We start from the raw sequence: 13,146 nt of genomic DNA on the forward strand, positions 1-13,146 counted from the left end.
ACACAGACGCTTCATTTAGAAGCAGCAAACATGGACAGGGATCGCGACCGAGACAGAAGGTAATGCACTCGGCGGTCTCGTTGCAAGCGCCGCTCTTACTGATGCCTGATCCAGACCCTTCCCTCGCGAAGACCAATACGGTGACGGCCGAGGTCAATCCTATCGCCCTCCTCGTTCTCCCGTGCCTCGATCAGATACTTACCGCGCTCCTCGCTCTCCGCCGAGAGGAAACGCATATGTCGACTCGTACCGCGCTCCACCAAGAAACCGTAGCCGCTCGCCGCCGCCATTCCGTCGTCGCTCACGAAGCCCTCCCCCATTTAGGCCCAGAGATGGAGGAGATTCTTATAGAGGAAGAGCTCGCTCACCACCACCTAGGAGGGGCGGTTTCATGAGAGATGAGAGTTATCGACCACCTCCTCCCTCGCGCTTCCACAGAGACACACTGCCATACAACACCCGTTCACCAGTACGTGCTCCTCGCGATCGTTCACCTCTTCCTCTGAAGCGTGGTCGTGATGTTTCACCTGCTGGTAGCCGTGGCAGAAGATCACCTCCTCCCCCAGCCAAGCGTGAGAGACTGGATTCACCGCCCCGCTCAAGATACAATGCATATCCTCCATCGAGAGACGTTAGCCCTGGACCTGGACGCGATAGACGAGAGATGCGCTTGACTCCTCCTCGTGGTGTCACTCGCGGCTACCGTCTTTTGTCACGCTCGCCTATACATCACAATGAGAACATCAACCCACGCAAGGTCGACTGGAGACGTCGTTCGCCATCACCACAAAGACCTCGTCCTGATCTTATCTCGAACGAACACTCTGGCGCTGCCAGTGTCACCAGCTCAAGACGCTCATCCCCACCTATCCACCCCAGTAGACTTGCCGCGATCGACCCTCTGCCTAAAGAAGACTTGTTCGCAAATCGCGTCCCTCGACCTATTTCGCCAGCTCCCGCTCCGCCCAGATCGCCTGTCGTTTCGAGACCTCGATCACCCATTCCTTCTAGACCTAGATCGCCTATTCCCTCACGTCCCAGATCACCAATCGCACCCCCAGCAGATGTCCGCTCGCCTTTGCGTGTCAAGCGCGAACCCACACCTCCTCGCGAGCGCGAGATACCCACTGGTCCAGCCGCTCGTGCCCCTCCGACAGGCCCGGCAAAACAAGACGACGCCCCGCAAGTCAGAGCGCCGCCAACAGGTCCTGGTGCTTCCAGATCATACGCCCAAGCTACTGGCGACGCACCTATCCCTACTGGACCGCGATTGAGGGCGAACTCGCCTCCTACACATCCAAGAGGAGGCATGATGGGAAGAGGAGGATTCCAAAGGGATTATCCTCCACGAGACTTTGGCTCGCGTAATGATTACCATGGATCACGAGGAAGAGGAGGACCTTACGGCGGGCCGTCTTATCGCGGAGGCCGTGGCGGCGGTTATGCTACACAGTACAACAGGGACCAAGACTTTGCTTCAGTACCACCTTCAGGCCCTCGTGGTTCGATGAGTTCCCATGCTCCACCACCCCCACTTCGCGGTGGTGCAAACACTTCCGGAACATACCCACGCACTACTCGCTTTGCACCAAACGGCGCACCATTACCTTCTGGACCCAAAGCGGACGTGGTCATGGGTGGCATGGGTGAGTTCGACAGGGGACCGAAGCCTGGCAATGCCTACCTTGCAGATCTTCCGCGTGTCATCAGCGGCGGAGTCAAAGCACCCGAGCTCTACGACAGAGGACGCCTGAACAAGCTGGAGGACGAGGCGGAGAAGTTGCGACAAGTCATAGAAGACAAGCAAGAACGCAAGCGCAAAGGATTGAAAGAATGGGCCAAGCTCAGTCGCGAGAGCGAGACTGCAAGTTTCAGAGCGCAACTGGCCGATGAGAATGTGAGAGCGCTTGCTGGGGAGACTGATGGCGGCGCTGCATTTTGAGATGATGCAGGAGACACCAACGCTTTTGCTTTGGAGAGATGGGAAAGTGCGAGCAGTATGAAGCACGTTTGGAGAGAATTGCACGAGGACGAGGAAAATGGCTTATCACGAGAACGAGAAGAGAGATTTTGATGCATGAAGATGAAGATCCACCACCCCCAGAACGAGGAAAATGCTCTAGTTGATGTCGTGAACGAGGAATATATCTGATGGTGATGATGTTGATGATGGTGATGTTTGTACGGGAATGATGTTGCGAACTCATGGCTCTCTGCACTGCGATGCGTTGTCTTACAATGCTGCAGGCAGGAAGGAGCCAACGGGAGCGGCTGACTGACAGCCGAACGCAAACACAGCATCGAATCCTCAAACAGGAAGGTACGACCAACACCACGACTCTCGACAAAATATCGCTGAGCTCTCGACAAAATTCTGACGGACTCCCGACGAGTATTTGGTGGGCTCTCGACAAACTCGTGAACATAACCCCGCCTGCTCGTTCTGGACTTCTGACCTCGGCCGCCCAAAGTGAACGGTCCAAGCTTCGTTGATCCACATCAATTCGGACTTGCCGTTCGAGATTTGCTGGAGGAAGCGCGGATTCTGCCTCCACACTCGCCTCTTTCTCGTCGCTTCCACTTCTTCCACCAACCTTCAACCACAACCAAAACTTACCAGCTCTTTGCTACCACTTCAATATCTCCACACACTCCCGAGATCTTCTCACAACACAACACCTTCAACATGCAGAACTTCGGTGCCCCCGCTCCCCAGATGGGAGGTCGTGCTTGCTACAACTGTACGTCTTTCTTCACCCCGAGCATTGAGTACGCTGCCCTGCGCAATTGGCTCGACAACTGCCAACAACGATGCGCGCTATCTTTGCTCAAGGCTTCAACCATCACTTCACCTATCTCAGACTGACATTCTTTCACTACAGGCGGCGACGTTACCCACCAGGCCCGCGACTGCCCCACCAAGGGCAACCCCACCTGCTACAACTGCGGTGGCCAGGGCCATCTCTCTCGCGAGTGCACCAACCCCCAGAAGGAGAAGTCCTGCTACGGATGCGGTGAGACTGGTCACATCTCCCGCGAGTGCCCCAAGGGTGGTGCCCCCCGCGGTGGTGCCGGTATGGGCGGTGGTCAGGAGTGCTACAAGTGCGGCCAGGTCAGTTTCAGCAAAACCGCAGATACAGTGAACATCTGCTAACTCCTGAGAACAGGTCGGCCACATCGCTCGCAACTGCTCCCAGGGTGGTCAGGGTGGCTTCCAGCAGCAGGGCGGCTACCAGAGCCAGGGCTACGGCGCCCCCCGCGGTCAGACCTGCTACTCATGTTTGTCTACCCAACACTTTATGACCCTTAGACGTGTGCTAATAGGAATTAGGCGGCGGTTTCGGCCACATGTCTCGCGACTGCACCCAGGGCCAGAAGTGCTACAACTGTTTGTCCACCAATCAATCTATAACTTCTTGAACATCTGCTAACCCAACCACAGGTGGTGAGGTCGGTCACCTTTCCCGCGACTGCTCCGCCGAGATCAGCCACGACCGTGTCTGCTACAAGTGCAAGCAGCCCGGCCACGTCCAGGCCGCCTGCCCCAACTAAGGGCTTGATCGCCTGCTCTTGACGACAATCTCTTTTTCTTGACCAACCATTGCGCATTTACTCCGTTCTGCCTTACTTCCATTCACGACCGTCATGACCTTTGATCGCAACGGCCTAGTCTCCAACAAAAAAGCATTTTTGTATTCACCTTTATCATCTAGGGTTGTTTACAGGTGGGGAGACAAGGCTGGACCTTTCTTACCGCTGAGGACGAGGAGAAGAAAAAGAACTACGAACGGACATGGACGGGCATTCGATGCGATGAGGAGAAGAGACCGATCATGCATTTTCCTACTATCTTATTTTCCTTTGTTTGATGCCGACACCATTTTGGACAGAAACAAGCCCTTGGTTTTTTTTCTCTTTTTCTACGATTGGTATGCTTACCAAGGGCTTTGTTTCTATTTCACAAAAGCCATGCCACCGACTGAGAGTTGAGAGGAGAGGACGAGAGAGGAGAGAGAGCGATACGGATTTTTCTTCACGACCTACTATACCCAATGTCAAAGGACGAAGTTTTATGGCGGTTCTACTTATGATTTGTGTCTCCACCAAATTGTGAATGTGATTGATTCTGGTCATGCTATCTGTATCGCTGTTGATGATAATATAGCGGTTTCTGTAGAGCCTCTCCGCGGCTCTGCTATTTCGCCTGGTTTTTTGTGGTGGGGCAGGCGTATCAGCCGAGAGGGAACGTCCCGCTTGCATCGTCTATACCAGCCTCTGACGTCGGCACGGTACTTTGCTGTCTGTACTCGATCGAGACATTGCGGGCTATGACGATTAGAGTTTTGGTATAAACCTGTTAGACTGCTCGAGTGTTTGCAGGCAGGCAGGCAGGCTGGTGTGGGAAGTTCGGCACGCGACACGCAGCTCAAGCAAGCACGGCATCAAGCAATGTTCCGCATGGCAGCGGTATACGGGTGCCAAGCTGTCAGGCACGGGACGTGGCAGCAGCATGTCTGATGCACTTTGCATGTTGTTTCACAAACACGTTGTCGACTCCATCTCCTTCTGCCACGATGGTTCCTGAATTTTGCTTTGTACACATGTCCGGCTCGAGCGGTTGGCGGTGCATAGTCCATGACGATTTGCTCTGCCGGAGTAAAGTGCGAGGGCTCATCATGATCGGCACTCACAACGCGGCTTCCAAGATCGAGGTAGACAAGGATAATGTGGTAGGGAAAACCGGAACAAGGCTTTGGTCTCACGTTGTAAGAGCAGATGTATGAAGAGATCGCTTGCCTACACTGTTAACTCTAACTTTCTTTCTTTCTTTCCGCGTTGACTTCAAACACAAACGCTCTTCTGTTCATTGATTGCACCTATCATCTACTGGTTCTTCCTACAACTCATTCTTTTTGATTGACCTTGCAGCATGCGCCTTACCTCGTTGACCTGCGCGGCATTGGCCTTCTTCACGTTCAATGCTGTTGCTCAGAGCAGCGCTGGAGACAACACCACACAACCTGTTTCTTTCTTCTACACTCGCCCTCTGTCTCAAGCACCTGCTCTGAACATCACCCTCCAAGCAGACTTTTCTCCCGGCTATGTCTTCATGTCACCCTACAAGTCCGACAAACCTGCTCCCTACATCTACGACAAATTCGGAAACCTTGTCTGGGATGGCTATGGAGTAACTGGATCTTCGAATGCGCATAACTTCCGACCTTGCCAGTACAAGGGTGCTGCTCACCTTTGCTTCAATCAGGTCAACCAGCAGAATGGATATGGAATTGGACAGGGTGTGATTGTGGACCAGAACTACAAGGTTGTGGCTACGGTGCAGACGGGAGGCAATGCCGAACCTGTGGATATGCATGAGTTCCAGTTGCTCAACGATGGCGAGACGGCAATCGTCAGTGCTTACCAGATTGTGCCTTTCGACCTGTCTTACTTCAACATCACGACTGGTCTGGGATGGCTGTCCGAAGGTGTCTTTCAGGAAGTTAACGTGACTACTGGAGCAGTTCTGTTCGAATGGTTCTCCACCAACCATGTTGACCCTAGCGAGAGCCAAATCACCCCCAACAGCACTGATACAGGCGGTGATGGATTTGGTCCTCTGACTGCATTCGATTATTTCCACATCAACGCTGTCGACAAGTCTGCGACTACAGGAAACTATCTTGTCTCTGCTAGACACACCGGCACATTATACTACGTCAACGCCACGGATCAAGACATCATCTGGAAGCTCAGCTATCTAGGAAACTCGGACTTCTCATGCTCAAACTTCAACTTTAGCTTCCAACACGACGCACGTCTGCTTTCTGAAAACGACACCACTACTGTGTTGTCCATCTTTGATAATGCATCTAATGGCTACACGACCACAACTTCTCAATCTTCGGGCAAGGTCATCGCTATCGATCATAATTCTGGCGTTGCAACTATGATCTCCAACACCACATACCCATCGACCGAGGGCTTGTTGGCTACCTCCCAAGGCAACACACATATTCTTGGTAACGGAGGCACTTTCCACTCTTGGGGTAACCAACCTTATCTCTCCGAGCACTCTGCCAACGGCACCGCTGTATTCACCGCTCAATTTGCAGCCGAGGGCTCAGCACAAAACTATCGTGCTTTCTCAGCCGACTGGGATGCTTTGCCAGCCACCACCGTTCCTGATGTTTACGCATATGCTGTCAATGCCACGACTCCCACTAGGATTTACGTATCCTGGAATGGATGCACTGCTGTTTCCTCATGGCAGTTCTACGGCGCTGGTTCTGTCGGAGAAGAGTTTGCAGTTATTGGACAAGCAGACAAGCAAGGCTTTGAGACTCTCTGGGTCGCTGATAGATTTTACCAATGGGTGAGGGTTGAAGCTCTTGACGCGGAGGACAATGGGATCAGAAACTCGAGTTTTACGGGTGCTTTTGTGCCGTCGGCTATGTTGGTGGATTCTTGTGATGAGAGTGGGTGTGGTGTTGCTACTTCTTACTCCTCTTAGTTTGATGGAGTGGTCTTGTGGCTTTTGAGCGTTGGCTTTTTGCTTTAACGAATGTTATGAATGAAATGAGATGCCCTGACACGGCCAATTCTAAAGAAGGCCTACTTTCCAGTAGTGCAGTGGAATTTCGCGATATCGCCAGTTCAGAAGATGGGAAAGAGCTTCACCATAGCAAAGCTACTTGCTCACAACATACCGGAGACCCTCAGCATCGAACAGAGACTCACTGCTTTTTCTCTGACGCACCTCGTATCATCAAGCGGATCATCAAGCCAATCTCCAGGCATTTTCGAGCTCTTCATCACGACTCGTACATCATCGAGCCTCGAACACTCATTGTTCTCTTATTCACTCTACTCTTTGGTAGAGAGAGTGTTGCCTTGAGTGCTCTTGCCAACTCTCCGCCACTCGCCTTTTTTGCTCTCACTTGAGTTGGACGTCCGTCGTCGCTGCCTGGAAGCCTACTCTGGCAGCACTCACCTCAGTCTCCAACTCGACTATTTTTCCTGGACTTGCTCATCACTCACCTTCGACCTTCATCACTCATCAGCAACACCTTCAATACACCACTCATCAGCAACACCCTCACTTATTCTCACTCAAGCTGGAGCCGCTGCTGCTGCCTTGAGGTGTACTTAAGCAGCTCTCATCCCAACATCCATCTCGGCCTTTCTTCCCCCACTACACTCACTACCTCCACCACCTTTGACCTGTGGCCTTCCTTTTCTTCTCCCATCTTTGCTTCTTCTCTCTTCCATCTACTCTACACCGATTCCTTCATACATCGCTTGCTCCATACAACTACATCTACACTACGTCGACCTCTGCTCTGGTAGCAGCACGTTGACGACTTGCACTCTGAACTCTTTTGCTCAGATCGCCACTCGAAGATCTTTGCGGTAGATCTTCTCGACAAATCTTCTTCAGCACTTGGTCATCTATAGATCTTGACGGCAGATCTTCCTCTTCTGCTCTAGAACCTGCCGACCCCTTCACCAGTCTGGCAATCCTAGAGACAGATCTTTCCTCTCACTTTCCGTACGCGCTTTGAGACCTTGCCTTTACTCTTCTGATTAACTAACACACTCCCAGCACACTATCAAGATGTCCGAACCCATCTCTGACACCGCGCAACCTAGCACAGAGATTTCTGTTCACTCCTCTCGATCCGCCATGCCATTCATTGAGGAAGACATCGAGATCAAGTCCGAGATCAAGGCTGAGCCTACCGGATGTGAATCGCCTCTCTTTGAACCACAACAGTCAACTTCAGCAAAAGAGAGGTATTGATGATGATGAGATCTCTATTGCCGATGTCAAGAGATCGAGACTCTCTCCTGAGCTCGGTCCCCGAGCCTACGGCGGTGGTCCTGTCAAGGACTACGTTCCTGGAACGCAGTACAAATACTCAAGGCATGAAGCTGTGCCAGAACTTGAAGTGAACAGCCACCACCACCAGAAGGCCATCGAAAACTTTCTCTACAATATAAGAGAAGTTGTGTTGCCAGCTATATCTCCTTACAAGGACGACGACAAGTCAATCGACGACATGGTCAAGTGGTTCACCAAGAACGCCAACGTCCCTGAGATCCCCCAAACCGTCTTTGCTTTGCTCGGCAACAGTGGCTCGGGAAAGACCACCACTCTTAACAACCTCTTGGGTGAAGCTGGTCTTGCCAACGCCGACGCTTCATTGGCCAGTGTTACTCAAAACCCTCAGCTTTTCAATCACCTTGCCGGACAGCTTGTGCGCTTTTCAGTGGAGGTGTTGTTTCTGAATGGTCGAAGCAACGAGAAGCTGATCAGAAAATGCCTCAGTGATCTGGTCAAGTACGTCAGATACATATCGAACGACGACGCGGAAGAAGAGAATGACGACGTTCGCGAGGCAGCCGAGTCAAGCAGGCAAGTATTTGACGATCTTTTCTCTGATCAAGACGGATTGAAGAGCTTGGATGATGTCGAAGAGTTCCTGGAGACCAGAAGTCTTCTTCCTCAAAGTGGTGAAGACGTTTCGGAGTCCGCTGTCGAATCCGTTCACCAGCAAATCAGAGAACGTGCTTCCTCCGATGGTATCGACTTGGATACCCGAGAAGTTCGTCTCACTGCTGGGAACGTCGGAGAACTCCGAGCGAAGACTGCCAGGTTCTCTGAGCGTGGAGCTTTCGCACCTCTCGTTAGCAGTGTTCGTACAAAGTTTCACTCACCTCTACTTGCGATGGGTGTCGAGATCGCCGACTTGCCTGGATATACAGACACGAACGCTCACCTGCGACAGGCATCGAAGGACTACTCGCAGAATGTTTCAAAAGCTGTCTTTGTCGCCGATCTTTCAAGATGCCTGACTACGCCCGAGTTAAAGAAGAGCTTGAAGCAAACCATCAAGCAGAGAGGTACAGAGAACGTCTGTCTGGTTCTGCGTGGAAAAGAGGTATGTGACAAGCGTGAAAGTATATGATAGATGTGTACTGACAAATTTTGTAGAACGTTGACAAATCCACGAGTAAGTGGACTAAAGATGAAATCTCTCATCTCGAACATCTGGAAAAATCTCTGAAGGCCGCAAAACTCCAACTTGACACTATCGATGATGAGAGTCTCGCTGCGCAAGCCACAGTCAATGTTCAAAAGTGCGATCGCCACATACTCGAGTACAGAATCAGCGTCCGTGACCGTGTGGTCACAGATCACTTCTCTCAAAAGGAGTATCGAAGCAAGCACGACAACAGCAAGATACGTGTTATTACAGTGGCCAACAAATGTCACGAACAGTACATGCTCGGCAAGAACGGAGCCATCCTCTCTGTCGACCAGACTGGTATCAAGGAGCTCCGCGCCTACATGTGTGAAGCTCCTAGCACAGATCGCGTCAGAGCTTTTGCACGCCACCTTGCATTGTGCCTCACAAAGATACTCCGCGTTTCCATTTGGGCTGATGGACCCAAGATGCCTCCTCGCGATACTGCAATGGCGCTCTTCGAGCAATACACACGCTGGAGCATCAAGGAATTCAAATCCTCGCTAACCAGAGCAGTGGTACAGTACAAGAAGTCACTTTACACCCGCTTTACCGACACATGGGAGGAGGCCGTCCAGAAGGTTATCGATCGTTGGATTGCTTCATACGCTGCTCGTACTCAAGGCGTCTTCATCCGACAAGGCGGAAGACACTCTCCGAACACGAAAGGAGTGAAGACTGCAGCTAAGAAGCAAAAGCTTGTCTCTTGGCCTGAAGATCTTCTGGTCGTTGCCGAAGATGATGTCGTAGACCTCCTCAAGCCCACTTGGGCGGCCATAAACGAGGTTGAATCAGGCATTGAAAAGTATACTCGCAACGTTGTGGACAAGATCAGTCGGGGACTCAAGACACTGGACACCATTGGAGATGCTACCTTGGAAGGTGTCCTCTCGCTTTTCGAAGATGAGAGAGACTTGTGCGTTCGCGACTTGCATGACGACATCATTGAGCTCAAGAACAACCTGAAGTAAGTTACACGTCTCCGAGCTGAACTGCCGGCATAGCAAGTTACTGACACATGCGCAGGTCGACCGCCATGAAGTCTACCGCTGACGAACCTTGCGACGAAGACTCGCCTATCTTTGTCAGAGAGACATTCAAAATCTTCAAGACCGCCTTCGACAAGTTCCCACCCAAGACCAAGAACCTTTCCAAGGAGCGCATGAAGTACATCAGAGAACAGATCACCACTAACAAGGGCCCTTACTTCATGATGAGCAATGAGATCGCTAGTGGAATGGGTCCTGTCATCGACAAGTAGGCAGACAAGACCAATGCACGTATTGAGAAGCTGCATGGAGATCTCGGCGACGTTCTCTTCAAGTCTTTTGAGGGAAAGAAGATGCCAGATGCCAAGCGCGAGCAGATCGCTCCTGCCATCAAGTCTGCTATGGAGAAGGCCAGAGCCGTTTTGCAGGCCGATCTCGATGGCTATGCTGCTGACATTATTTGATCAAATCGACACGCTTGAGAGTCTACAAACTAATGACCAAACGAAGAGAGGGACGACTACATCACGCATACACCAGAAAAAGGCGAAAAACAATTCAAAAAGCGGAGGAGAAAAAGATGGATAAACAGTAACGGCTCTACGATTTTTCACAACCACACAAAGCTCACCAAAGGAGCGAAGACGATTTCTTGCAAGAGAGAGAAGGAAGGAGAGGGAATTTGCATTTCACTACACCGCCTGCAGCACATCTTATTCAATCAGGCAGAAGATGCTCCAAGATCGTTGTTCTCGAAAAGGAGAGACGTTCAGATATGGCATTTTCAGTATTCCAGCCATCAGCAGTTCAAAAGATTTGATTTTTCTCTCACACAACTTTTCAGCTTCGTCGTGACCTTTCTTGTTCTTGCCTCTCAGAAAACGATCGTGAAATACTCTCCTTGTGGCTCTTTGCTGAAATACGTGGGCGATGAGATAGCGCCTCTCTCTCTGGTAAGGATAGATAGGCAGTGGTCAAGACTGCGTTGAGAGGCTTGACGGATGGTTCTCTTGGGGAGAAGTAGAGACAAGGGATGTAAATAAACATACAGTAGCCGAAGAAAAAGCGAAAAGATGTAGTGGAGTTGAATCGGAGATGGGCAGAGGTTAACAGAGGTCAACAGAGGTCAACAGAGGTCAACAGAGGTCAACAGAAGGACGAGGGAGGTACAGATGTCGAGACAGACTGGCAATAGCAAGTGGAGCGGAGAACGACTTGATCAACACTTGGTTTGCCATCTTTTATTCAACAGCTGCTTGATTCTTTTTTTATCAGGTACATTCGAGGACGACAGACGTTCCCATACTCGGATATCCTCGTATACCATTCTAAATTCCCATGATCCCAAGGTACTTCGATGACCGATCCAAGCGAGTCAAACGCAAACAAGCAGTCCTTCTCCCAGCTTCACCTCTCCTCTTCATCTCAGCGGTGGTTGACTGTGCGCCTCGTCATCATACTCCGGAGGCCTATCATAAACCGGCAGGGCTTCATCCCCAGAGTCATCATCCACAATGTGAACTAGGCCTGGCATGGATTCTGCAGTCGTCCTTCTCAAAGCTCCTGGACGCGAGGGAGTAATCACTTCATCAGGACGAGCAGGAGGCAGCCTATCATCCGCATCCCATGAGAAATTGGAGCTGGGACGTCGACGACGACGGCGGAGCGGAGGTGAGGTGGTGGGGGCAGAACGAGTAGGAGGCGTGGTGTCCATGGAGGTGTATGCGCCGTATCGGGAAGGCAGTTGTGCCATAGGAATGGGTTCTGGTTCTGAGATGGGTGGGAGATATGGTGGCAAGGAGTTTTGAATGTTCGCGTTTGAGGGCAGGTGGCCGGATGCAGCTCGCCATGTGTACGGTTGCTGGGCGGCAAAGGCTGTGTTGAGGGGTGTTGGTTGCTGAGAGTGGTACTGACGTACCCATGTGTATGCGGCTGGACCTGAAGGAGATCGGGGGCTGGGAGATTGACGGCTCGGGGATTGAAGTGTTGTAGATCGAGTGCTTGAAGATCGATTGTCCTGTGGGGTTGTTGGAGGAGAAATCGTTGGGTGAGGACTAGCGACTCCGGCACGCATTTGACCGGAGGTGATCTTCAAATCCAAACGAATGTGGTTTGTGTCGATTCCAAAGGACATGTTGGAGAAATATTCTGGTGATATTGCCACGAGGACAAACATAACGAACAGGACCGGTACAGAGATGGTGGCAGTGCAGATTGTGATGCAGGTTGCGACGATGACAAGAGTACTACGGGAGAAGATCGTCCACCAAATGGACTGTTGACCAGTATTGTCAGCCATTGTTGTAGATGTGGTCGAGAAGTGTGGGCGGAACGTTCGTACAAGTAGTCGAATGCGCGCTGTCGATCGAGTGTGTACGTCAAGGGACATGGCGGCCACGACAGGCTCCGAAATAGCCCATGGCAGGCATCAAGGAGCTCTTGCTACATATATCGACAAGATCCTGAAAGTACATGCCGGCCACGATGACACTTGACGCTCCAAGGGCAAGCTCAATGAGGGCAGGTGACAGCTTGGTGGCCACGAGGTTAGCAGTGATTCCGGCAAAAGTGTCACGGCTTAGAAGACATCCTCGGTGACACGTCTGCCATACCAGGTAGAGAGTTGATCTTCTCCCTGGGCGTGTTCTTCGGCAGAGTACATGAAGAAGTTTGTCAGCTTGGTCGAGTCTTCATCATCAGCAACAGGCCAGTTGACCTTTGCAGCAGGTTTAACTTCAAGCAAGTCTTTGGCTGTCGACCAGCTGAAACGGCACTCGTTGCCCCAGCCAAACAAGGGGTCCATGTTCTTCTTCAACCAAGTAGAGCAGCGTGCATCACTGGGGTATCCTGACCCCCAGCCCTCAGCAGGTTGTTCGGGCACATTTTTTGCGTTCGAAGCAGCGTCCTCGAAGACTTGGTAACAGACTTCGAGAGCAGCATCTCTGGTGACCTTTGCGCAGACACTGGCGGCAGAAACACAGGGGTAGAGCGAGTCAGCCTTTTTGGCGACGGTGATGTTGACAGTGGGGAAGATGCGCTCCAGCTTCTTCTGATATGCGGCAGGCTGGCCAATGGTATCGATGTAGATCTCTTTCAAGTTGACACCTTGGGCAAAGACGGTATGAATC

General features: G+C 51.6%; 4 protein-coding genes across 4 annotated transcripts; 3 read left to right on the top strand and 1 right to left on the bottom strand.

The window, feature by feature from the left end:
* Nucleotides 1-30: 30 nt before the first annotated feature.
* On the top strand, nucleotides 31-1,942 carry M436DRAFT_37258 (uncharacterized protein; the record flags this gene model as incomplete). The annotated part of the gene is made up of 2 exons (XM_013575140.1): nucleotides 31-59; nucleotides 115-1,942. 2 exons carry the CDS (start codon nucleotides 31-33, stop codon nucleotides 1,940-1,942), a joined length of 1,857 nt encoding a protein of 618 aa, XP_013430594.1.
* A 2,988-nt stretch (nucleotides 1,943-4,930) lies between these two features.
* Nucleotides 4,931-6,511, top strand: M436DRAFT_61042 (uncharacterized protein; the record flags this gene model as incomplete). Its single annotated transcript, XM_013575666.1, has 1 exon — nucleotides 4,931-6,511. The coding sequence occupies one exon, from the start codon at nucleotides 4,931-4,933 to the stop codon at nucleotides 6,509-6,511; it is 1,581 nt and encodes a 526-aa protein (XP_013431120.1).
* Nucleotides 6,512-7,615: 1,104 nt separating this feature from the next.
* On the top strand, nucleotides 7,616-10,290 carry M436DRAFT_61043 (uncharacterized protein; the record flags this gene model as incomplete). The annotated part of the gene is made up of 4 exons (XM_013575667.1): nucleotides 7,616-7,794; nucleotides 7,835-8,942; nucleotides 8,996-9,996; nucleotides 10,056-10,290. 4 exons carry the CDS (start codon nucleotides 7,616-7,618, stop codon nucleotides 10,288-10,290), a joined length of 2,523 nt encoding a protein of 840 aa, XP_013431121.1.
* Nucleotides 10,291-11,438: 1,148 nt separating this feature from the next.
* On the bottom strand, nucleotides 11,439-12,317 carry M436DRAFT_79006 (uncharacterized protein; the record flags this gene model as incomplete). The annotated part of the gene is made up of 1 exon (XM_013576017.1): nucleotides 11,439-12,317. One exon carries the CDS (start codon nucleotides 12,315-12,317, stop codon nucleotides 11,439-11,441), a length of 879 nt encoding a protein of 292 aa, XP_013431471.1.
* Nucleotides 12,318-13,146: the final 829 nt, after the last annotated feature.

This window comes from Aureobasidium namibiae (assembly GCF_000721765.1).
Source record: "Aureobasidium namibiae CBS 147.97 unplaced genomic scaffold scaffold_2, whole genome shotgun sequence".
Classification (NCBI taxonomy): domain Eukaryota; kingdom Fungi; phylum Ascomycota; class Dothideomycetes; order Dothideales; family Saccotheciaceae; genus Aureobasidium; species Aureobasidium namibiae.